The 24,392-nt window shown below is 40.3% G+C and overlaps 2 protein-coding genes and 1 non-coding gene across 3 annotated transcripts in view; 2 read left to right on the forward strand and 1 right to left on the reverse strand.

Annotated features, from left to right (window-relative positions):
• Psmd1 (proteasome 26S subunit, non-ATPase 1) overlaps nt 1–24,392 on the forward strand; it is an 80,139-nt gene that overhangs the window by 21,202 nt on the left and 34,545 nt on the right. The window contains exons 7-16 of the mRNA XM_021166195.2: nt 415–641; nt 4,276–4,336; nt 5,370–5,498; nt 7,354–7,442; nt 8,173–8,251; nt 8,715–8,888; nt 10,946–11,057; nt 12,130–12,326; nt 13,645–13,740; nt 15,440–15,504. Of these exons, the coding sequence (XP_021021854.1) occupies nt 415–641; nt 4,276–4,336; nt 5,370–5,498; nt 7,354–7,442; nt 8,173–8,251; nt 8,715–8,888; nt 10,946–11,057; nt 12,130–12,326; nt 13,645–13,740; nt 15,440–15,504 (1,229 nt within the window). The remainder of the gene's footprint in view (nt 1–414; nt 642–4,275; nt 4,337–5,369; nt 5,499–7,353; nt 7,443–8,172; nt 8,252–8,714; nt 8,889–10,945; nt 11,058–12,129; nt 12,327–13,644; nt 13,741–15,439; nt 15,505–24,392) is intronic.
• Nucleotides 9,449–9,570, forward strand: LOC115032517. Its single transcript, XR_003838173.1, has one exon. It is a non-coding gene; the product is annotated as a small nucleolar RNA SNORA26 (small nucleolar RNA).
• Nucleotides 19,136–24,392, reverse strand: part of Htr2b (5-hydroxytryptamine receptor 2B) — a 9,876-nt gene continuing 4,619 nt past the window's right edge. The window contains 3 exon segments of the mRNA XM_029475161.1: nt 19,136–20,025; nt 22,168–22,201; nt 22,203–22,432. Coding sequence (XP_029331021.1) covers nt 19,136–20,025; nt 22,168–22,201; nt 22,203–22,432 — 1,154 coding nt within the window.

Below are 24,392 nucleotides of genomic sequence, written 5' to 3' on the forward strand. Positions count from 1 at the left end.
AAAAAAAAAAAAAAAAAAAAAAGGAAGAAGAAGTCACACTTGCTGGGTGTGCTAGTGCCCACCTTTACTCTCAGCATTCAGGAGGCTGAGCCGGGAAGATATCTGTTTGAGTTTGAGGCCAGCCTGGTCTACATACCTAGCAAGTTCCAGGCCAGTTAGCTAGTCAAGGATACACGATGAGATCCTGTCTCAATAAAAAGAAGTGAAAATTGATTCAGCAGCTAATATTGCTAGCCAGCAGGCACAGTATTAGGACTGTAAATGTGATTTTTTAGGAAAAATTTACTTAGTGTTGGTTCTGAATAGAATGCTAGGCTAGAGACACTTTTTGCTGGGGACTATTTGTCATGCTCTAAGTACCTTTGCAGATGAAGTTTTCAGTTACTATGTGCTTGTTCTTTATTTCCATTTCAGTGCTTAATTTTCTTAGATGATCCTCAGGCTGTGAGTGATATTTTAGAAAAACTGGTAAAGGAGGACAACCTGCTGATGGCCTATCAGATTTGTTTTGATTTGTACGAAAGTGCTAGCCAGCAGTTTTTGTCATCTGTCATCCAGAATCTTCGAACTGTTGGTACCCCTATTGCTTCTGTGCCTGGATCTACCAATACAGGGACTGTGCCAGGATCAGAGAAAGACAGGTATCAGTATCTTCTTCTGCATCAGAGCTAACTGCACATCTGTATTCTTCTGGGGAATCAGTAGGATATTCATGGAGAGTAGATTTTAAGAATAAACAAGTTAACTATTAGCTTCTACAGGTTATAAGGTCTTGTGTTATTGCCCAGTCTTATACTACGATATGCAAAGTAAGGACAACCAAAGTGAATCCTTCTAGAAAGAAATAGAAAGGATTGGGTGGTAAGGAAAGCGTGTCAGATAGCATGGGGCTACTAATCAGTTATAATAAAATATGTGGGATAGGTGGTCCAAGATATTTGTCTCATATTCATCTGGGCTAAATATTTAGAAAGAAATGTTCTGAGCTTTGCACTTGTGGTAAAACCAATAATATCTTAGACCCACAAAACATGCAGTTTCCCCTTCGTATCGATATATGTTTAGACCAGCAGAGTAATTTGTTTGTATCTTGACTGTTCAAGCATTTTTTTTTCTTCCAAAACTGTCTGTTTAGCAATAAGAGTTTTGAAACCTATTAAGATCTCTCTTCCCTTTCAACTGTTAATGCCTTCCTCATAAATTTCAAACAAAATTCTAGGTCTTGAAAGTATTCTTCAAGGCTCCATAGCTATATTTACAGGCATGCTGACCAATTAGACTGACTGACGGGGAGGGTTAGTCCTTAGACAAAACAGTATAAGCCCTATTTACATAGTGTGCTGATGAGGGTCTGTGCCAGTTTGACACAGCAGACAGTTTGACATAGTCATCTGAGAAGAAGGGATCTTGGTTAAGAAGTTCCTTCCATCAGATTGCCTATAGGCAGGTCTGTAGGGCAATTACTTGATTAATGATGCGGGGTGGGGGGGCAGTCTACTGTGGGCATTGCTACCCTGTGCCAGTGGTTGTATAAAAGAGCAAACTGAGCAACTGTAGGACCAGGCAGTGACAGTGTTCCCCCGTGGCCTCGGCTTTAGTTCTGCCTCCAGATTCCTGCCACGAGTTCCTTTTCTGACTCCCTCATGATGGACTGAGAGTGGGACATTTAGGCCAAGTAATACCCCGCTCCCACCTTTGTTGTTGTTGTTGTTGTTGTGTTGTGCTGCTGCTGGTGGTGTTGATCAGAGCAATAGGAAGCGAATTCCCTGAAGAGAAGATTGGTACCAGAATAGTATAGTGTTGCTGTGACGTGCCTGACCATGTTGTTTTGGGAGGACTATGAAGTATTTAGTTTTTTGGGGAAGGAGCCATTGAATGCTTAAGTCTAAAGGACTGTTCTGTAGGCACTTGTAAGATCTTTTCTCCCCACTTTGCTTTCCTGTTGACCTATTTGTCTTTTTTTATGAGTACTACCTTTTTTATTTCTAAGACTTATGGTGTCTTACACTCAGATAATATGAGATGTTTTTGTCCCATTGCTGGGATCCTTGTAAATTCTGTACAGACACTCTACCACTGTGATACATCTCAAACCCCTAGATCCACTTTTTTTTTTTTTTTTTTTTTTTTTTTTTTGTGGCTATTATAGATCTGTTGCATTTCTGTGAGCCTGTGGGCATTTTGACTGGGATTATGTTGAATCTCTTCACTGAAACCTCACAATACTGAACCTGTAACCCTGGCAATATTCAGCCCATAATCTATGAACATGGTACTTATTTACTTTTTAGCTTTAGAAAAATTTAAAAACAGATCAACCTTTCTATAAAACTTTGTCTATAGGAGTCATACAAACATCTGCCAATAGATCACGTCTCCCTTTCTCTCTGTACCTCCTCTTTCCCCTTCTTTCTGCACTGGCTGGGATTCCCATTGTATTGTAGAATAGAATGAAAGTGACTCTCCTTTGTTCCTGATGTGAGGGAATAACATTTAGTTTCCTGCTCTCCCCCTATATTTACCCTTGTTTATTTATAGAATTTTTTTTGTTGAATTTTGTTCTTTGTTCGTAAATTCTTTTTAAAGTCATTCTATGTTTCTCTGCTGTCATTTCATTGTGAATTAATCTTTTCTGAAATGATTGGACTTTTTTTTTCCTCATCTGAAAATTCCTCATCTGAAAATTTTAATTTCTGAGTTTCTCTAATTCTGATTTGTTTTGTTTTGAGACAGGAGCTTTCCCCAGGCTGGCAGAGTGCTGGGATAAGCGCATTGGCTACTGTGCAGTTCTCTGTAGTGATAAGGGTTGAACCCAGTGCTTCATGCATGCTGTGCAAACACTATCGAATGACCTACGTTCTCACCCAGACTGATATTCTCTCTGTCTCTGTCTCTCTCTTTTTAAGATAGATTTATTTTATTTATGAGTACACTGTAGCTGTCTTCAGATACACCAGAAAGGGCATCAGATCACATTACAGATGGTTGTGAGCCTCCATGTGGCTGCTGGGAATTGAACTCAGGACCTCTGTAAGAGCAATCAGTGCTCTTAACCGCTGAGCCATCTCTCCAGCCCTGATTCTCTTTTTTTGATTTTAAATACTCCCCCCACTTCCCCCTCCCCCACCCCCTTTTGGAAAGAATCTTGCTCTATAATCCTGGCTAGCCTGCAATTCATTGTGTAGACCAGACTGGCCTCAAACTCAGAGCTCCACCTGTCTCTGCCTCCTTAATGCTAGTATTAAACGCATGTGCCACCATGCCTGAAATGTCTACTACTTAAAATAAAATTTCTCATATATTGTATATTATTATTATAATTTTCTTTGATTTATTTTACTAAAATTAGCTTTCCTAAACTTTTACAGAGGTAGCGTGTTTAAGCTTATTTTTCTATTTTCAATGTTCTCTAAAACTTTCTTTCTCTTGTGTTGTGTTTGTGAGGTAGCAAACAAAACAACAGTGTGTGTTTTCTCTCCAGCATTGTCTCTGACCTCGGAGCAAGTGTCAGTTGTCTGGCTTTAGATTTGAGGGACCCCAGGGTTTACTGAACACTGTGTTCTTAGCTTTAGATTTGAGGGATCCCAGGGTTTACTGAACACTGTGTTCTTAGCTTTAGATTTGAGGGGTCCCAGGGTTCACTGAACACTGTGTTCTTAGCTTTAGATTTGAGGGGTCCCAGGGTTNACTGAACACTGTGTTCTTAGCTTTAGATTTGAGGGGTCCCAGGGTTCACTGAACACTGTGTTCTTAGCTTTAGATTTGAGGGGTCCCAGGGTTTACTGAACACTGTGTTCTTAGCTTTAGATTTGAGGGATCCCAGGGTTCACTGAACACTGTGTTCTTAGCTTTAGATTTGAGGGACCCCAGGGTTCACTGAACACTGTGTTCTTAGCTTTAGATTTGAGGGACCCCAGGGTTTACTGAACACTGTGTTCTTAGCTGCTGGTGGTCCAGCTCTACCTGACTGAGGAATGCACAAGAATTTGTTTTCCCCTGTTTTAGTTTCCCCTGTTCAAGAATTTTGCTAACTAGATTTATTTTTGTTTATTTTTGTTTTTTTAAAGAGTTTATTAGGGGAAAATTTAGTAACTGCTTCCTCCATCTTAGAGATGCTAGAGTCTTATTTCTTATTGAATAATACCCACAAAATAAATTTATTTTCTTGTAGAATAATTTGGACATAGTTCAGATCTACGCTATAACTAAATTGCCTGTAACTTCTATTTAGAAGAGATTTATCGAAGTGTTGACGGTTGGCTTTCCTCATTTCAGTGACCCCATGGAGACGGAGGAGAAGACAGCCAGTGCAGTGGCCGGGAAGACACCAGATGCGGTGAGTGTGCCTAGAGTGTGCTCAAGGACTCTCATGGGGCTTTTTATTCTTCTTCCTCTTCCTTCTTTCTCCTCCTCCTCCTCCTCCTCTTCTGCTTCTTTTTCTTCATTATTTTGAGGTAGGGTGGGGAGACAGGGGGAGCTGTCATTCTGCAGCACTGGCTGGAATTCAGTACGGTTAGATCAGACTTGAATTCTGCCTGACAAGTGTTGGGACCATGACCAGCACAGTGTTTTACATACATAATATATATACTTTAGTTTTTTTTAAAGTTTTGGGTTTTTTTTGTTTTGTGATGTCAGAGTCATTTTATAAAAACAGATTTTCTATGAAAATTCATCCAGAAGACCCAGATTTAGTTCTAGCACCTACATTGTGGTTCACAGCTATCTGTAACTCCAGTTCCAGGGCATCTTATTCCTCCTTCTGGCTTCTGGGAACCAGGCATGGAAATGGTACACAGCCAATCCATAAAGGCAAGCACCCACACAGATAAAGTAAATATGAGTTACCAGGGGGTCCTGAGAGGTAGCTCGGCAGTTAAAACTGTTGCTTTCAGGAGACCTTAGATGGTTTCCTGTCACCCATGTTAGAAGGCTCCCATCCATCGGTAACTCATCTTTGGGAAACCTGATGCTTTCTTCTGATACCTGCACACACATGGCATACATTCTCACAGACATATATAAATTAAAAAAATAAAATAAAATAAAATAAATTTTGGCTTAAAAAGCTTCCTTGATATAAATTGTTTTCTTCTCTTGAACTTGTAGTCTATTTCAGTGAACTGTAATAAAGGATATTGTGTTTTATCCAAACAATGATAGTTGAATTTTTTAGGTCCTGTCATTGAAGTATGAGAAAGGGAGGGTGTGTAAGTATGAGAGAGTGTATGTTGTATGTTGTGTGTTGTGAGTGTGCAAGTGTGTGTGCGTGTGACTGTGATTGCTTTCATTGGTTTAAGACTGATGAAATAAAACTGGCATAGTGATCTTTATTAATATTAATATTTTTATTCCTTTTGTTTTGCTAGAGTCCAGAGCCCAAGGACCAGACATTGAAAATGATTAAGATTTTAAGTGGTGAAATGGCTATTGAATTACACCTGCAGTTCCTAATACGAAATAATAACACAGACCTCATGATTCTAAAAAACACAAAGGTAGGAAGTGTTCTGTCATGGAGCATTCTCTTAGACCTCCTGAGGCTCTGTTTTATGCCTATAATCAAGAAGATGTTAAGGTTTTGTAGCTGGGCGTGGTGGCGCATGCCTTTAATCCCAGCAGAATTCTGCTTGGGAAGCAGAGGCAGGCGAATTTCTGAGTTCCAGGACAGCCAGGACTACACAGAGAAACCCTGTCTCGAAAAACCAAAAAAAAACCCAACCAACCAACCAAACAAACAAACAAACAAAAAAAAGGTTTTGTAAAAATAACAATGAGTGCGGCTGACCTCCGTGTAAGAACATCTGCTCAGCATGTGTGAGTTGTCTCTGCATTGACTTTCCAGCATGAGAAAGGTCCTACTTTAGTAGGAAGGAAGTAGCAAGGATTGAGTTCCTGTTGTCCTAGTCACTTGTTCAGGAGTGTGGCAAATTTTTTGTTTTCATTTTAAATATATTTTTATCTTAACAGTTGAACATGATAGTACAGTCAAGATATTAATATAGTTTATATGACTGTATTTCCCACTCTACCATCAGTCTTGAGCAGACTCAGACTTTGTTGTTATGTTTATTGAGATATTGATCCAAACAAATTTTAATTTTTGAGCAGGTGTGATTGCATCTTTAGTTCTAAAGGGCCAGAACAATAGCTCAGCTGGTGAAGTGCTTGTTTTGCAAACACAAAGACATGAGTTCAGTCCCCAGAATCCACAAAATAATTGGTGGATGTCATGATGTATGTTTGTAATACTGGTATTGGGGAGTCAGGCGAATCCCTGGAGCTCACCAGCTAACCATCATGGCCTGTTTGTTGAACACCAGGCCAGTGAGAGACCCTGTCTCAAAAAGCAAGGTGGTCAGCTCCTGGGGTGACACATGCTCCCATGTGAACACTCACACACACAACAAGGTATTTTCAAGGTATAGTTCATTATTGTTGCTAGCCCACTGATCTCTTTGTAGTGCACTAAATAAACTTTTTCTTAGGAGTAAAATGTTTTCATATGAAAAAGATAAATAGCATTTGAAAAATCTTTCTTCTTTCTTACTCAGTATGCCTTCCTGGAGACATTTGCTCTTTTCTTATAGCCATATCCTATTCAGTGACTAAACAGTGTTTGATTTGTGCACATACATGCAGTGCCTTCTGAAACCTTAAGTACATGATTACAAATAGCAGAAAGATACAGATTCAAAAATTCATAAGTATATTAGGGCTCCAGAGGTAGTTCAGGAGTAGAGAGCTTGCCTGGAATGTAAAAGGCCTTGGGTTATATCCCCAGTACTGTTAATACATTCCTACATTGATGCGTATATAATTTGGTAACTGTCAGAGGTGCAGGTGGGAAAAATTATAGCATTGCTACTTAAGTTACTCCAACACCTTGGAGACATCAGGCAAGATGCTGAGGAGAAATAGAAATGTCTGAGTAGTTAACTGAATAGTTAGACTCTTTAGAAAGAGGGGAGTAAGGAGATGTGAATTCACACTTCAGATCTGTAACTGAGCTGGGTTGTGATACTCCTAGACTCCACAGGCTGGAGCTGACGTCAGAGTGTCGGGAGCTCAAGCAAGTTCAGGCCTGTTTGGGTGACATGAAACCTGTGCCATAAAACAAACATAAGTCTGACCATGATCTTAAGTTAATACTGCAAATAAAACTCTTTGTCTTACTTTTACAGACTAGCTATTTTATCTTTACATAAAGAGATGGCCCAAGATTCATATTTTAAATCTCATTTCAATAGTTTTCTGATTTTGCTGCAGAATAGAGCTTCTGAATGTATGTGAGCACATGTATGTATAAATACTTTGCCAGTGATAAAGAGGTCTCTGCATTTGTTTTTGTAGGATGCAGTACGAAATTCTGTATGTCATACAGCAACTGTAATAGCAAACTCATTCATGCACTGTGGTACTACCAGTGACCAGTTTCTTAGGTAAATATGCTTGGAAAATTCTACCTTGGTGCAATTTTTAAAAATGTCTATATTCCTGTATATCTGGGGTAGGGTATGTATGGTTGCATTTGGAGGCCAGAAGAGGAGCTGAATTTCCAGGACTTTGTGAACCCTTGACTTGGGTGCTGGAAACTGAGCTTCGGTTCTCTGTGAGAGCAGTACCTACCCTTAACCACTGGGCTCTCGTCATTCAGCACCACTCTCTAAATGGCTTTAAAGCCAAGATTGCACTGAGAGTATTTCTTATTGTACTTTCAGCTAGTCTTGAATTTTATGTATGTTTTGCTTATTAAATATATATTGTTTTTATGTTTACTTATAATAACTTTTATTAGTTCTTTAGGTAACTTGAAGGAAAAAGATACATACTTTTCCTTTTATTGAAAGTAGAATTATATATCTTGCATTTTAAGACTCTGAAGAGCCAGGTGGTGGTTGTGGGCACTTGGGAGGCAGAGGCAGTCAGATTTGAGTTCAGTGCTAACTTGGTCTACAGATTGAATTCCAGGGCAGCCTGTGCTACACAGAAAAACCCTGTCTTTAAAAAAAAAAAAAAAAAAAAACTCCAGTGCTTGGGAGGCTAAGGCAGGAGGCTCACTGTTGAAGACCAGTCTGGGCTAGAGTACTAGATTCTTTCTCCGAAAAGGGAACAGCTTACCTAGGAGGAAGTTGGGATTAATAATGCTCAGGTTGCTTTTCTTTTTTACAGAGATAACTTGGAATGGTTGGCCAGAGCCACCAACTGGGCCAAATTTACTGCAACTGCCAGCTTGGGTGTAATCCATAAGGTAATAGATTGTATTCATTATGACTGGTCATTGCAGAGGAATCCATTCTGGAGGGGCAAAGAAGCATTAGTTATTGTAATTAATCAACACGTATATGTTGTGAGATCAGGTCAGTCCTGGGACAGGGAAGAGTGAAGTAAAAAGGCACTAAATAAGTGTCTGTTTCTTTTTAGTAAAAGGTAGAATTCCTCTTCCTGTGAGAACTAAGCCATTTTCTAACAGTTTATTAAAATGCTGTGTAGTCTAAGTTAATTTGGGGAAACATTTGTAAAGCAAAGTAAAAAATGGATCTAGTTAGAATATTTTCTAACCAGGCCTCACTGGGTCTCTACAGTCTCCTGTGTGAGTGGTGGAGCTGGTGGATGAGATCGTTTTGTTCCCAGCCATCAAGTGGGCTCTGGAGAAGTCGCTGCAGCTGCTTTCCTCTATGTTTTTCTTACCTCTTTGTGACTCAAATTCGCAGGGCCATGAGAAGGAAGCACTACAGTTAATGGCAACATACCTTCCTAAGGACACTTCTCCAGGATCAGCCTATCAGGAAGGGGGCGGTCTCTATGCATTGGGTCTCATTCATGCCAATCATGGTGGTGACATAATTGACTATCTCCTTAATCAGCTCAAGAATGCCAGCAATGATGTAAGTATTAGGGTGAAAAACCAAATCTCCATTGTTTGAGAATCTAGGACAGTGGTTCTTAACCTGTGAGTCTCGACCCCTTTGGGAGTCAAATGACTCTTTCGCAGGAGTTGTATATCAGATATCCTGTATATCTGATATTTACATTATAATTCATAACAGCTAAATTTATATAGTTATGAGGTATAAAACTATGAAAATAGTTTTATAGTTGGAGGTCACCCCAACATGAGGATCTGTATTAGTGGCTGCAGGATTGGGGAGGTTGAGAACCACTGATCAAGGAAATTATGCATTTGCTCAGTATTTCAGTGAATAGATTTTTTAGGATTTGGGAAACCAAAAACAGTCCTTTCAATAGTCATTTTGGGGTTTGTGTTGATGCTGCTTTTGTTTGAGTTTTGGTTTTCTTGAAATAGTGTCTTGCTATTTAGCTCAAGCTGCCTTCCAGCTCAGACATTCTCCACCTCAGCCTCCTGAGTGCTGGAATCACAGCACTGAGTCATCAGACTTACTAGTCATTTCCCCTCTCTTAAAATTGTGCTTCTTCACCCTTTCCTGTGCCCTTTTAAGGTTGATACTGTACTTTAAGAGGCTAACACAGAAGGGTAAAGGAACTCTCCATCAAACCCAGAGAAGAGGCTCCACACTTCCTCTCTGGATCCTGTCTGGAGTCACAGCTAAAAAAAAAAATGTGCTTCTTAGTCCTTTAAGATCAGCTGAAACAAGGCAGTTTTAAGTGTCTGAAACACAACGGTCTCAGCTGTGTGGTGGTGATGGCGAATACCTTTAACCCCAGCACCTATGAGGCAGAGGCTGGGGGATCTCTGAGTTCCAGGCCAGAGTACTGGACTGTAGAGTGAGTTCCAGGATATCCAGGGCTACTCAGAGAAACCCTGTCGTGAATGAATGAATGAATGAATGAATGAGTAAATTAAAAAAAAAAAAACAAAAAAAAAACCCATGCAGTGTCCTTACTTAAATATCATGGAATGTTATCACTGTATTGATCTTACTTTACACCTGGTTAACTATACCATTTTAAAGGAAATTCAGGGCATCCAGAGTAGCATAAACCATTACTGGATGGTTTATGGATGGCCACACACAAAGCAAACAACAAAAGACTAGTAATAGAAGCCTCTTCTCACTGGAGCAAGGAGTTCATCAAAAGTATCTTATATAATTAATGAAGATGTTAATGACCAGCTTTTTACTCAAAGCTGGGCAATTCTGAGTGATGCATTAAATATAAACAGAAGCTAATGTGGGTTAGCTCTCCCAGGACCTGTTGTCAGGATGAACAAACTTGAAATATTTTTGTCGTTTTGATTTCTCTAGTTGAAGACATTACAATTCTAGAGGTGGGGCACCCTACTGCGCTGGCTTTAGTAGCACCCACACTTCAGTTAGGGCAAGGTGGGAACTTCTTAAATGACAGTTCCACCAAGGTCAGCCAGTGGAAAAAGAACTCCCAGAGCAATCTGGAGTGTCGCCATCAATAAGAATGAACTGTACATTCAAAATGGACAACTTCCAAAGCCTCCTTCACATGAAGGCCAACCTTGTGTTCTCACCCCATTCTCTCTTCACAACCACGTTAGGTGCTTTCTCCTTTTCATTCTGGCTTCTTCGTCTGTACTGCCTCTTCCTCCTCCTAAGCCCACAGACATCTGCAGATGTCACCTACCTGGCTTCCTAATCCTACTGGCATTTGCCTGTTAGTACTGTTTAGTCTTTCTCATGTAAAGTAACGGAGGTATACTCCGACCATCGTCTTTTCTCTCACATACTTTTCAAGTCACTGTTTATGCCAACAGATACCATAAATAAAATTGCCTAGTTACCACAGGGCTCCTGATTATCTGGGACACCCTCTGAAGTAGAGGTAGGATCAAACAGTTCAAGATCACCCTTAGCTACACAGTGAGTGTAAACCAGCCTAGGTGAGGTGGGAGTTGTGGGGTGGATGTGCATACACATGTGTTCTTTAGAATTAAAGTTTGGATTTTAAGTCCTGTGTTGTGGATTTTTAGAGCCAATGCTTTTTGCCCTAGATTGTTCGACATGGAGGCAGCCTGGGCCTTGGTTTGGCTGCAATGGGAACTGCACGTCAGGATGTGTATGATTTGCTGAAAACAAACCTGTATCAGGATGATGCTGTGACAGGTGAGCCCTTGTTCCTGCGAACAGGAAACCTTGTGATTAATATACTTGTCATGTTTTTACATGCCTTTTTATAGTCTCCTTTAAAGGAGTTTTCTAAAAACTCAAGATGAGAAAATTCTTGCCTAGTCTTGCAGTTGGCATTACACGATAGAAAAGCTAGCTAGTTGTTGTCCTTAAAATCAAAGTTTTCTCTTGTTAAAGAGGGAGCAGAATTTGCTCCATTTAGCGAGTTTATCTTGGTTTTTTTGCTTTGTTTTGTTTAATGTAGGCTTTCTAAAGGAGTGTACACAGAGTGCTCTGACAGAAGTTACTTGTGCAAATAGGAAGTTATTAAACAGGACTATATGTGTCCTGAGGATATTCTATGGTGCTTAGTGATAATTTTATTTTTTTAATTAGCCTAGTGTCTCTTGACTTTATTACAAGATTGATGGTGAATACTGTCAAGATTTAAAAGAAAAATTGTATATGGATGAGACACATACACTGTCTCTCTTTTTAAAAATTGTTGGGGAGAGATGGCTCAGCAGTTAAAAGCCCATGTTCTTATACCTGACTTCAACTCCCAGCATGTACATTAGGCAGCTCAAAACTGCCTGTAATGCCAGCTCCAGGGTATCCAGCTCCCTCTGACCTTCTTAGACATGCACGTGTACAGACACACACACATACATACATACATTAAATAAATAAATAATAGTAAAAAGTACTTTTATTAAGGGTGGCAAGGGCTGTGGACATAGTTCAGTAGTTAAACACTCTTGTTGCTCTTACAGAAGACCTGGGTTTGGTTCCCAACGCCCACGTGGTGTGGCTTACGACTACTCATAATTCTAGTTGTAAGGAATTTACCATCCTCTTTTGGCTTTGCTAGTACCAGGCATATCTGTGATTACACATACACACATGTAGGCAAAGCACTTACACATGAAATAAATCTTAAAAAAAAAATGTTAGTTCCTCTCAGAAGGCTAATAGTTATTTTGATAACTGATGCAAATAGGTGCCACTTTCAATTGGATATCTTTACTCTACACATTGCTGTTGTTCATTATTTTACTCTTTACTACAGGGGAGGCAGCTGGCCTAGCCTTAGGTTTGGTTATGTTAGGTTCTAAAAATGCCCAAGCGATTGAGGATATGGTTGGCTATGCACAAGAGACTCAGCACGAGAAGATTCTGCGCGGTCTGGCAGTTGGCATTGCATTAGTGATGTACGGGAGGATGGAGGAGGCTGATGCTCTCATTGAGTCTCTCTGTCGTGACAAGGTGAGATTCTACTTGTCTCCCCCCCGCCCCCCGCATCCTACATTTTATAATATATTTTATAATATTTTTGAATGCTTAAATAGTTGTCTGCTTCACCCTGCACTCCCCAAGTTAGGGTTGGTTGGTTGTTTTCCAGATTTTGAGACAAGTTTTCTCTGTAACAGACCTGGCTGTCCTGGTACTTGCTATGTAGACCAGGCTGGCCTCCACCTCACAGATCCACCTGTCTCTGCCTCCCAGTTGCTAGGATTAAAGGCATGCCTTAAGCATGAGTCAGGGTTTCTCTGTGTATCCTTGGCTTCTGGGAACTTGCTCTGTAGACTAGGCTAGTCTCAAACTCACAGAGATCTGATTGCCTCTAACTCCCGAGTGCTGGGAATAAAGGTATGTACTACCACTGCCTGGCTTAATACTCCTTTAATAAGGTATAATGTTTGTCTTACTGTTTTTTTTTTTTCTTTTTTCTCATAAAACATTGGCATTCTCTGTACTTACTTGAGTAAAGGTTTTCTGATACTTTTTATTTTTGTGATGGTGTTGCATGCAGCGGGTAGCCAGAGTCACTCTCTTCTTTGTAATGTGATTAATACATTATAGTTCATTGGCTGGATTACTAATTATTTCATTCAGCCATCAGACTCCGAATTTCTTCCGCTCATTGTTCCATATTCAAGAATTAGATAAGGAAAACGGGAATTAGAATATGACCATGGTTCATACCTTTAATTCCAGCATTTTGGAGGCAGAGGCAGAGGGATCTCTGTGAAGCCTAGTTTACAGAGTCAGTTCTTGGACAGCCAGGGTTATACAGAGAAACCCTGTCTTGAAAAACCAAAAATAAGAAAAAGAAAAGAATATGGAAATATTACCTGTCTTCTTTGTTTTTTGTTTCCAAAGTGGGAGTCGATTTCATATAGCTGGTTCTATTGATAGTAACTTGACTTGACTTCCCAGAAAATATAAGGCAGGATAGAAATAATTGCAGAGACTGTTAGGAATTAAGAACAATTGCTTCTTTATTGAGGGTTCGTTTTTCCCATTCACTTTGAGCATTATCAGTAACAAATGACTTATTTTAAGGTTTATGGTTTCTCCATTAAAGGAGCCTGTCTATTGTTCAGTAAGTTACTGTTTTGGTTTGTTGCTCTTTGGGGTGGGCTGGAGTGAGATGATTGTGCTCAGAGTGGGGTTTACTCTATTTCCCAGGCTATTCTGTAACAACTGGACTCAGGCCTCCAGGAAGTTAGGACTACAGGCTTGCTTCACAGTGCCCAGCAGCAGTCACTTTTGAGGAATAATGGGAATTATTCTTTCTTAGGACCCAATTCTTAGAAGATCTGGAATGTATACTGTAGCCATGGCTTATTGTGGCTCTGGTAACAACAAAGCCATTCGGCGCCTGCTGCATGTTGCTGTAAGTACTCTAATCTTTTTCAGGAGGGAAGGGGAAGTTTGCAGGTGTCGGACAGTAGAGATGTCTTAGTTAGGGTTTCATTGCGTGAAGGGTTACCATGACCACAGCAGCTCTTACAAAAGACAACATTTAATTGGGGCTGGCTTACAGTTTTGGAGGTTTAGTCCATTGTCTTTATGGTGGGAAGCTTGGCAGCATACAGGCCAGCATGGTGCTAGAGACAGAGCTCAGAATTAGAGTTCTACATCTTAATCTGCAGGCAGCAAGGAGAGACTGTACTACTCTGGCATAGCTTGAGCATCAGAGAACCCCAAGCCCACTTCCCACAGTGGCACACTTCCTCCAACAAGGCCACACTTCCTAAGAATGCTACCTGCTCTGGGCCAAGCATTCAAACACACGAGTCTGTGGGAGCATACCTATTCAAACCACCACAAAGAGGTATAGGTTATGTACATTGTATATATGACCATCATATATACATATATATGTATGACCATCGTCAGTGGTCTCAAGTTCAGATTCTTATTCATTGGACACAGAAGTCCATAATTCAGCAGTCAGTTTTTAGAATGAAATAGAACAGAACTATGTCAGCATGCATAGTCTTCAAAACCAGTCAAGTGTAATTTCTGAAACTACCCCAAGGGGCATTCTTGTTTGTAAGAGACAAGATCAGGTGAGAGTATTTGATCATCCTAAGATAGGCATATCAAGAAACCACGTTTTCTAGCCAGTGAAATTAACTTTAGTACCACTGACAGGAACATGGTCTATTTCAAGAGATCTTCTGCACAGAAAGCCTGATGCCCATGCTTTCCAGCAGGCTTTTTCACAGTCTTTTTGATTTCATAGTTTACTGAGAATGTTGCCAGTTCAAGTAGTTTTCATTCCACATATAACTTAGAGAATTCCTATCACAGTGGGAAAAGGAAAAATGACATCACTTCCAGTGTAGAAAGGTTTGAAATCGATGCTTACCTCTTCTTTCAAGAGACACACTTGTCTCACATTGATTAGACTTTGTACATGGTCATTGTCTTAGTTAGGGTTCTATTGCTATGAAGAGACATCATGGCAATAGCAACTCTTATAAAGGAAAGCATTTAATTGGGGCTGGCTTACAGTTTCAGAGGGCTAGTCCATTATCATCATGGCAGGGAGCATGGCGGCATGCAGGCAGATAAGGTGCTGGAAAGGGAGCTGAGAGTTCTCTTTTGCAGGCAGCATTGAGAAAGAGTGACACTGTACCTGACGGTGTGCCAGGAAAACTTTTTTTTTTTAATTTATTATATATATACACACATACATACATACACACACACACACACACACACACACACTGTAGCTATCTTCAGACACACCAGAAGAGGGCATCAGATCTCATTACAGATGGTTGTGAGCCACCATGTGGTTAATGGGATTTGAACTCAGGACCTCTGGAAGAGCAGTCAGTGCTCCCAAACGCTGAGCCATCTCTCCAGCCCCCAGGAAAGACTCTTAAAAACCTACATGTATCACTACTTCTTAAGTTTATTTACTGTATATACTTAAGTTATATAGTATATTTTGATATACATTGTAAGGAAAAAGACTTAATGAAGAAATACTATTAAAGCTTAATTTATATTTAATGATGGGGAGTTTGTATCAGCTTATTAATGAAATGTGTGTTCTAATCACCCGAAATTTCCCCTAGGTAAGTGATGTCAACGATGATGTCAGAAGAGCAGCAGTGGAGTCACTTGGCTTCATTTTGTTCAGGTAGTAATTTCTAACTGTGGATTCTGTTCGTCTTCGGATTCTTAAATAGAAACTAAAATACTTGACCATGTCGAAGTTCAGAGCAAGGACAATAGGGTTAGTTCTGTGTGTCTGAGCGATGTTGTGGGTTGAGAAGTAAAATACGTTTTTCTGTTCAGTTTTCCTTGGCTTGTTTTAACTTTTTGCCCCTGTATTTCCTGTGGCTCCTACATGTGCTAAATCTCCGGTTTCAGCAGTAGGTGTCACCTGTGAGCCATCTTTTGTTAATAAACTTCTCATAGCGTGACCTTGCGATGGTGCGAGTGAGTCAGATGAGTTCTGTGCTGGCTGCAGTGTTAGCCAGGCTGGTCCTGTGCTCAAGTGGTTGTCCTGCCTCAGCTTCCTAAGTAGCCGAGGTTGCGTGTATGTACCCTGCATGGGACAAGTGATCCTGTTGCCAAGTCTGTGTGATGAGGAGAGTTAAATGTGCTCAGTTACTAGAGTGGCTAGACGTAAAGAAGTTCTCAAAGTTGTATTTTTAAAGGTGAAAGGAACTTAGAAACCAGTAAGTGTTCTTTTTCAATGTTTTGTTACACACGTTTGTTTGTGTGTGTGTGTGTATGTATGTATGTGGACATATATGTACCACATCACACATGCGGATGCAAGAGAAAAACTTGTAGGAGTCAATTCTCTTGTAGGTTCCCAGAGATCAAGTCGTCAGGCTTGGCCTTAAAGTGCCTTTACCTACTGAGCCATGTCTATATTGTGTATATATTTTTAAGCTAAGGTTATCAAGTTTCACAGCACTTAGCAAAGTTCCCATTGCTGTGGATCTAAATGATGAGCCTTAGATTCCTGACAGTCTGAGATAGATAAATCCAGGTTTCTCTGCCATGCGCTTCTCAGAGCTGTCGTCCTTGAATACTGTTACTCTCAAACTTCCTTGTTGCCCTTAACACTTGAGAAGTATGTGTCCTCTTATCTAAAGTCCTATGTGTTTTCCTGTATGACATTTATTTTCAAGTATATGATTTGGTTTTTCTTTTTCTTTTCTTTTTTTTTTTTTGGTTTTTCGAGACAGGGTTTCTCTGTGTAGCCCTGGCTGTCCTGGAACTCACTTTGTAGACCAGGCTGGCCTCGAACTCAGAAATCCGCCTGCCTCTGCCTCCCAAGTGCTGGGATTAAAGGCGTGTGCCACCACCTCCCAGCTCCCTTTTCTTAAGTAGTTGATATTAATGTTATATTTCAATCAGTAAACTATTCTAGAAATGCTAAAATGATCTCATTAGCTATAGGCAAGGTTGAGGATTCTGTTTAAGTAATAGTGATGCTAGTTTATGGGTTCTGTAATTATTTTTGTAGGCATGCCTATATTTTTGAGTGGTAATAGAAATCTGTGAACAGTATCAAGCATGTTGGGTATTTGGAAGTATTACTGATAACTATATGATTAGAACTAATGAGACAGTTGTATGTCCATGTTTCCTGGTGCATAAAGTACAGTATAGAGTTTTGAATATTATCAGTGTGATGTCTGACAAGTCTCCTTAGGGATGGGACTTAGGGAGGGGCTCAGTTATAGGACACCCTTCTTGGCATTCATGAAGCCCTGGGTTTGATCTGAAGCATCAGAAAGGAGAAAAATATGTTTGCCATGACAAGAATATAAATCTTAACATACAACAGACTCATCAGATTACAACCTCTAACCAAAGAAGAATAATTTTTTTCTGTGTCTGGCTTTTGTTTCTTTTATTCTTTTGGGGGGATGGGATAGTATAAATAATTTTATTTTTTTAACTAAACTAACACATCCTTTTGCTATTGGAAGCATCAAGACCACTAGGACGAAATGCCTAGTGTTTTAATGATAAATGGATTAAATGAGATATACTTTGGCTGGCAGATGATACAGAGCCAATGCATATATGTACCATGTTGGGTCTGTGCATTACATCCATGCTTTAGGAAAAGATTCTACCACTAGAGGAATATGCCTGGTTTACTTGTAACAAGATTTTCCATCGCTCGTACATTTCATAAGATAATCATCTTAAACTCAGTCGCCTAGAAGGGCTCGGGGACAGAGCAGGAGAACCAAGTATAAATTCATGGCAGCTTGCAATGGCAAAGCTAAGGTATGGGCTTGTCCTTATTACCACTTCCCCCTAAGTTTGCTTACCATTTGTGTAAACAGCATTGAATGGATACATCAACAGCCAATAGAATTGACTACTATTTACTGATCCCTGTTAAGAATGGCACAAAAGGGCTGGTGAGATGGCTTAGCGAGAAAGAGCACTGATTGCTCTTCTGAAGGTCCTGAGTTCAAATCCCAGCAACCACATCCAAATTGATATCTGATGCCCCCTTCTGGTGCGTCTGAAGACAGCTACAGTGTATTTACACTGTAAACAAACAAACAAACAAATAAATAAATGGCACAAAATGTAGGTGCAAAGATTGAGGTGAGGTTAAACTGAATATCATTTCTAAATTTAGTCAGCTGTCCAGTACAGGTTGACTCATTTCCACCTGTATCAATGCAAGATGAAATAACAAACAATAAAAATGAAAATTGTGTTCCAGAAGGCCAACCACATTGTTGGGTAAATACAGGCAGAGGTGGCCTGGGTTTGTGAGACCTCATACTGCTCAGGCCTCTGAATTGAGGTTCCATAGTTCCCATTTCAGCATGCTGATTCATGCCTTTAAGGAATATAACTCGGTTCAAATACCCAAGGACAATTTTGCTTTCTCCTCCACCTCTTCCGGGGACCTGCCTCTGCTCATCAAATGCCTATTAACAGTTGTGCTTCTAAGCTCTGTTATATTGCCTGAATCTAACTACTGTCCTCCCCATCGCTTCTGTCAACATAGCTTCCTGACTGAGGAAAGTCATGACTACGTTAATTATATCACCATTAAAGCCATTCTTCTCTTACAGATAAATATGATCGATGGGTTTTTTTGTTGTTTGATTTAGTTTTAGGGTTTTACGTGTGTATTTGTGGGGAGAGGAAGACTCAGTATGCGGCAGGTTTTTCTGAGTTTGTATTGTGGGGTGGGTGTCTCACTGAATCTGGAGCTCACTGGATCAGCAAGATGAGCTGACCACCAAGCTCAGGGATTCTCCTGTCTCTGCCTCCCAGCAGTAGATCGCAGGCAGGCAACAGTACATCAGCTCTGTATGTGGGTGCAGGGACCACACCAGCTCCTTATTCCTGCGTGCTAAGCACTGAACCATCCCCTGGCCTAGATCCTGCAGTCTTTGCTTTTGTCTCTTGGTCCTGTCATTGTTCTTTGTGCTCTTAAAAACGTAGAGAGTTAATATTTTTTGTTTCATTTTATTTCTTTCTTAACACAACTTTACATATAATTAGAAACTTAAAAATTTGTTGACATTCATTTTTTTTTTAAAGACTGAAATTTATCAACTTATTTAGTTGTATTTGAAAACCAGAGTAGAGATTGCTCTTGTTTGAAGCCATCAGATCTACTTTAGCCATGCTTGAGTTAGTTTAGATAAGGAAGCTGGACAGCCTTGGTGCTTCACTCAGGAGACGGTGGGGTTTTCATTCACTCTGTGCCTTTCCATGGTGCACGTGCGTCCTGCTCATCACCTCTCAGAAGAGGGCAGACCGTTCTGCTATGTGTAGCTGACTTGCTCTCCCTCTCTGTCGCCGTCGTTTTCAGTGAGAAGGGTATCGAGGAGGATGATTGGTGAGGACTGAATGGTTGAACTCCGGAGCCTCATTGGGCTCTGGTACATGGCAGGGTTGATCCCATTTCGAATTCCATGTCTTGTGAAAAATTTAGAGTTTTCTACCATTGAATTCCCAAAACAAAGTGTACTGGAACACTTCCTAAGTGCTTTTACTGACTTTGTGGCTCGGTAATTGCAGGTGATGTACCTGCCAAATGCTTCCCGAAATGTCTTATTGAAGAGTGTATAGATCAGAGGATTCACCCCTGAGGAAACGTAGCCTATCCACACAAATATCTCCAGGAGCGTTTTGAGAGTGGTCTGATTGCAGGAATCACACAGAGCTAAAGTTAGATTTGTAATAAAAAAGGGGCACCACATAAGCAGAAAGAGGAAAAACACAACTCCAAGGGCCTTCAAGGCTCTCTGCTCATTAGAAATGGTTTGGGCTGATTTTTTTCCAACTGAGGACATTCTTCGCATAAGTGTCTCATCACTTGAGTTAGGTAGAATTTTATCCTTGTGAGACCCATCCAGCATTGCCACCTTTTCTGGTGATGAAAAGGATGAGTCTTCCCTTAGGAAAACTGTGGGCACAGTCCACCGTGTTAGGCGTTGAGGTGGCTTAGTTTTGACCAAGTAAGTTTTCTTCTGTAAAGTGTGAATGGTGAGAAAGTAAGTGACTACCATGATGGCGAGAGGTGCAAAGAAAGCAGCCAGCGACCCAAAGACCATAAAACTGCCAAAGCGGTCCTTTGTCAGCTCACAGGTGATGTTGTGTGCATTAATCACATCAGTCTCTATTCCTTTAATAGGGACTGGGATGGCGATGCCTAAGGAAGACCAAGTTAGATAAATTAAGTCATTCATGATCTGTTCTTAGGTCAGTTGTTTTGAGGTTTATCATAATAACATCTTGCTAATGAGTGCTTTATAATTCCTGAGACCTGTAGTTCCTTCAAATCTGTTCAGGATTTATCAACAGATCCTTTGACTAATGGAATCTAACTGAGCATCTGCTAGTCTTCATATTGGAAAAGAATTCAGAAGATAAGGTTAATATCCAGGGTAATTAATTTAGAGAGAATTTGGAGATTTGGTGTCTTAATTTTCAGGCAGTATCTATCTTATTATCTTTGAGGTTGTACAGGCACACCTAAGAATTTTATCTTTCGGTGTTATGAGTATCGTGTAATCCTAACTTTTTAGAGAAAACAAAATCTTCTTCCTTAGAAAGCTGCTGCCTGAGCCAGGTGTGGTGGTACACGCCTTTCTTTAACTCTTACAGCACATTAAGTCTGAGCCGTCTATGGTACTTACAAAGCACATAGCTGCTAAGCCGTCTGTTAGAGCTTTGTCTTTTTTTTTCCCCCCCATGTAACTTTTTTTTTCTTTTTGTGCTTTTGGCTTTTTCAAGACAGGATTTTTCTATGTAGCCCTGGCTAGCCTGGAATTCACTCTGTAGACAAGGCTGGCCTCAGACTCAGAGATTCGCCTCCCTCTGCCTCCCAAGTGCCGGGATTAAAGATGTGTGCCGCCGCCACCCGGCTTTTGTCCATATATATATTCCTAGAAGCTTGCACATTATAGATTAGCAAAAATTTGATGTTTATGAAGTCAGGTTATCCAGCCTCTGTTTCGATAAGTTCTGACAAACTGTCACCATATTCCTGCTCTTTATAGAAAGACTGCTGATCCCTGACCTACCTTGTTATGTCTGCTGTTCTTTCCCGCTCTGATCATCTACTGTGTGACATAAAGTCTCTGTGTTCTCTAAAGATGTCCCCTTGACCCTTCTTCCTCCCAGGCTTCTCAAACATGTTTAGGCTCTAGAGCCAATGTTTCAGCAATGTGGGGATAATTTCAGTATCTTTCTTGCTTTATTAAACACATTCTGACACTGATTAGAAACAAGCAATGGCTGTTTTCTCCTCTTTTAGCACTTCAGGTCTCGTCAGTATTTTCCTTTTCAAAAAATGTTCTTTCAGCTGGGCAGTGGTGGAACAAGCCTTTAATCCCAGCACTCGGGAGGCAGAGGCAGGCGAATTTCTGAGTTCGAGGCCAGCCTGGTCTACAGAGTGAGTTCCAGGACAGCCAGCGCTACAGAGAAACCCTGTCTCAAAAAAAAAAAAAAAAAAAAAATGTTCTTTCTACTGGGAAGCAGTAAATCCCTGGTCAGTTTATGTGTTACAAATCTGCGAGCCTTTTTCTGCTACTAACTCAGGAGAGCTTCGAATGAGTGCCACACTCTCTTGAGGTACCCTAGCAGCAGCTATCTCTGAGTGTTGATGATGACAGCAGACTGGAAAAGTAACTCACAACCTGCTGAAACTCCAGTGCCCTCCTCTGCTCTCCTTGGACATGAGGCACACACACGACGCACATACAACATATGTGCAGGCAAAGCGCCATACACAGAATAAATTCTAATCCTTAAAAAACAAAACAATGAGCTCAGAAACGTAATGGATTAAAGGAAATTGATTTCTTTCTAAAAATCATTTCTAAGCATTGGCTTAACATCTTTTTGAGAGTTAAATCACTAAAGTATATATTTAACTCTGCCTTTAATCTGTACACACGGGAACTCCGACTTACTCGGCCAGTTTATGGTCTTGGGTGCCTGCATACAAAATTTGTCAAGGTTGGCTTTTTCCTCCTCTTTTGTTTATTCTGATAGACATGATTTACGATGTATTTAATTTTTTGCTGATTTACTTTGAGGGCTAGATTCCTCAAGCTAGTTAGACTTTAACTACTTGTTGGCAAATACCAATACTTTGGAGCTTAAACTTCCTGAATATCAAAATCAAAGTGGAATGGTAGCTCAGTAAACACTGGTTTATTCTGAAGACATGGACTTGCTGCTGACTTAGATTTTACTGATGGCATGGCTCAGGAGCTGCCCACTGAATGTGATCTACAAGTATCTGGGTTTCAGTGGATTGCCTCGACCTCTGAGGTTTCCTAGTTACCAGACCTGGCATTCTGGCCATATGGAAATAGAGGCTGCCCGTACCTTTGGCATTCCCCACGTACCTATTGAAATTAACCATACCACTGTGATCTTGATGAATGTAGTAGCCCGGGAGTTGCACTGATTGGCCTGAATTGGCTTTTTGATGGCTATATAGCGGTCCAGGGAAATGGCACAGAGATGCATGATGGAGGCAGTCGAAAAGAGAACATCGAGGAATAACCAGGCAGGACACAAGGCCAGTGGGAGGGGCCATATAGCCTCTGAAAGAAAAAACATTTGCTCAGAGAATGGCAACTTTCAATTTAATCTTTTTTTCTTAATCCAGTACATATTTTTAAATCTCTTAACATGACCCTTGAGATGTCTTTGATATTGCAAATGAATCAATTCAAATGTAGTTAAATCTTTGAGTATGTTTTTGGAGGAGTGCGTTTGTCAAAATTGAAATATTAATTGAAAACGTTCTATAGAGCATTGTGTACTCTGATCAATGGGGAGGATATCACCTGGGGCACTGATGGAGAAAGCAGGCTCTTAGGTTCTGTCTGATAATATATACAGGCATTGTATGAAAATGCAGTGAACCACATCCCTACATGATCGTATGGAAATAGGGTTAAACATCTATTCTATGGGGAGACTTTGTAGAAAAGACTATCTTAGACTTAAAAAGTATCCCTGGGTTTACCGGTATGTGCTAGACACTCAGAATGTCTCAGAAAGGAACATTTAGGAGCTGGGGAGGCTTGATTGGTAAAGTGCTTCTGTGCAAGCATGGATGCCTGAGGTCAGATCCCCAAACTCAAATAAAAAGCTCGCTGTGACAGTCTGCACTTGTAATTTCAGTACTGGAGTAACCCCCTGCCCACCAGTGGTAGAAAGACAAGAGTCCCTGGGATCTGCTGATCAGCCTAGTCAAATCACTGAGCTCTGGGCTCAGTAAAGAGGTCCTTTCTCAAAAGATCAGACGGAAAGAGAATGGGGAAGACATCATTCTGACATCAACCTCTGACCTCTACACAGACAGACACGCACACACTCACACATATACACACAGAACTTGTAAGAGACCTTTCAATAGAGAAAACCTAAATAATTGAAGTTTCTTGGCTGTAGCATGCAGTTTTCTGTCAGCAGTGGAAAATGACCTTAGTCAGAACTGACAATGCGTTCTCTAGCCACCTAACATTAAAGGCAAATAGTGGAAGAATGAAAGGACTCACTGAGAGCTTCACAGTGGAAATCACGGGGAAGCCAGACCTACATCCTGGGCTCTGTGCAGGGAAACAGGAAAATGCTCAAGTCTGGACTGTAGGATGAAGTAGTCCTTGGAGACCCAGCTACTGTGGAGGCTGACATGGAAGGGTCACTTAACCCCAGACCCAAATCTAACCTGGGCAATATAGAAGACACTGCATCGAAAATGAAAACACTCAAGAGCATGTTTGTTGCTAGAGATGGAAGCTAGGGCCTGAAGTATGCTGGGCAGGTTTTCTACCACTAAAAATACTGCTTGAAATTCTGTTGTTGTTGTTGTTGTTGTTGAAGAGGAAGAAGAGGGGGTTTCTTGGGTTGTTTGTTTGAGATAGCACCATAGCCTCAAGCTGGCCTAAAGTATGTGGCCCTCTGCCTCGTCTGGCTATGGTGTTTTATCCTCAGATCCACACGGTCTTTCTAGAACTTTTAAAATAAAATACTTTCCTACTAATTTAGACTATCCTGTTTAGCTGGTCTTAATTATGTATTCTACATTTGAAAATTAAAAGTCTGGAAAATTCTAGCCATAAATCTTGTAGCTGTGAGCAGGAAGCCACAGAGAAAACATATAAAAAGTACACGTCTTTGGAATTTGACTCTTTGACCCATGATATTCCTTGTTATAGGCTAAAAACAAAAGCTTTGCAGACTGATTTAATTAGGTCTTTGAAGCCTTGTTAGACATATTTTCCAACAGAGTTAATATATTTATGAACACTAATTTTGGAGCAGAAGTGGGAATTAGTGAAAATCATATTTTAATCAGAAATATCTAACAGTGATACAGAATTTTAAGAACAAGAGTATATGAGATAAGAGATGGATCTTTAAGGTTCTACCTTATGAAATACCAATGGATAGACTTTTATGAAAGCAATATAATGACACTAGATTACTAGAAATCTTTTTTTTTTTGAAGATTTATTTATTTATTATATGTAAGTACACTGTAGCTGTCTTCAG

The sequence above is a fragment of the Mus caroli genome, chromosome 1 (genome assembly GCF_900094665.2).
Source record: "Mus caroli chromosome 1, CAROLI_EIJ_v1.1, whole genome shotgun sequence".
In the NCBI taxonomy this organism is placed as follows: domain Eukaryota; kingdom Metazoa; phylum Chordata; class Mammalia; order Rodentia; family Muridae; genus Mus; species Mus caroli.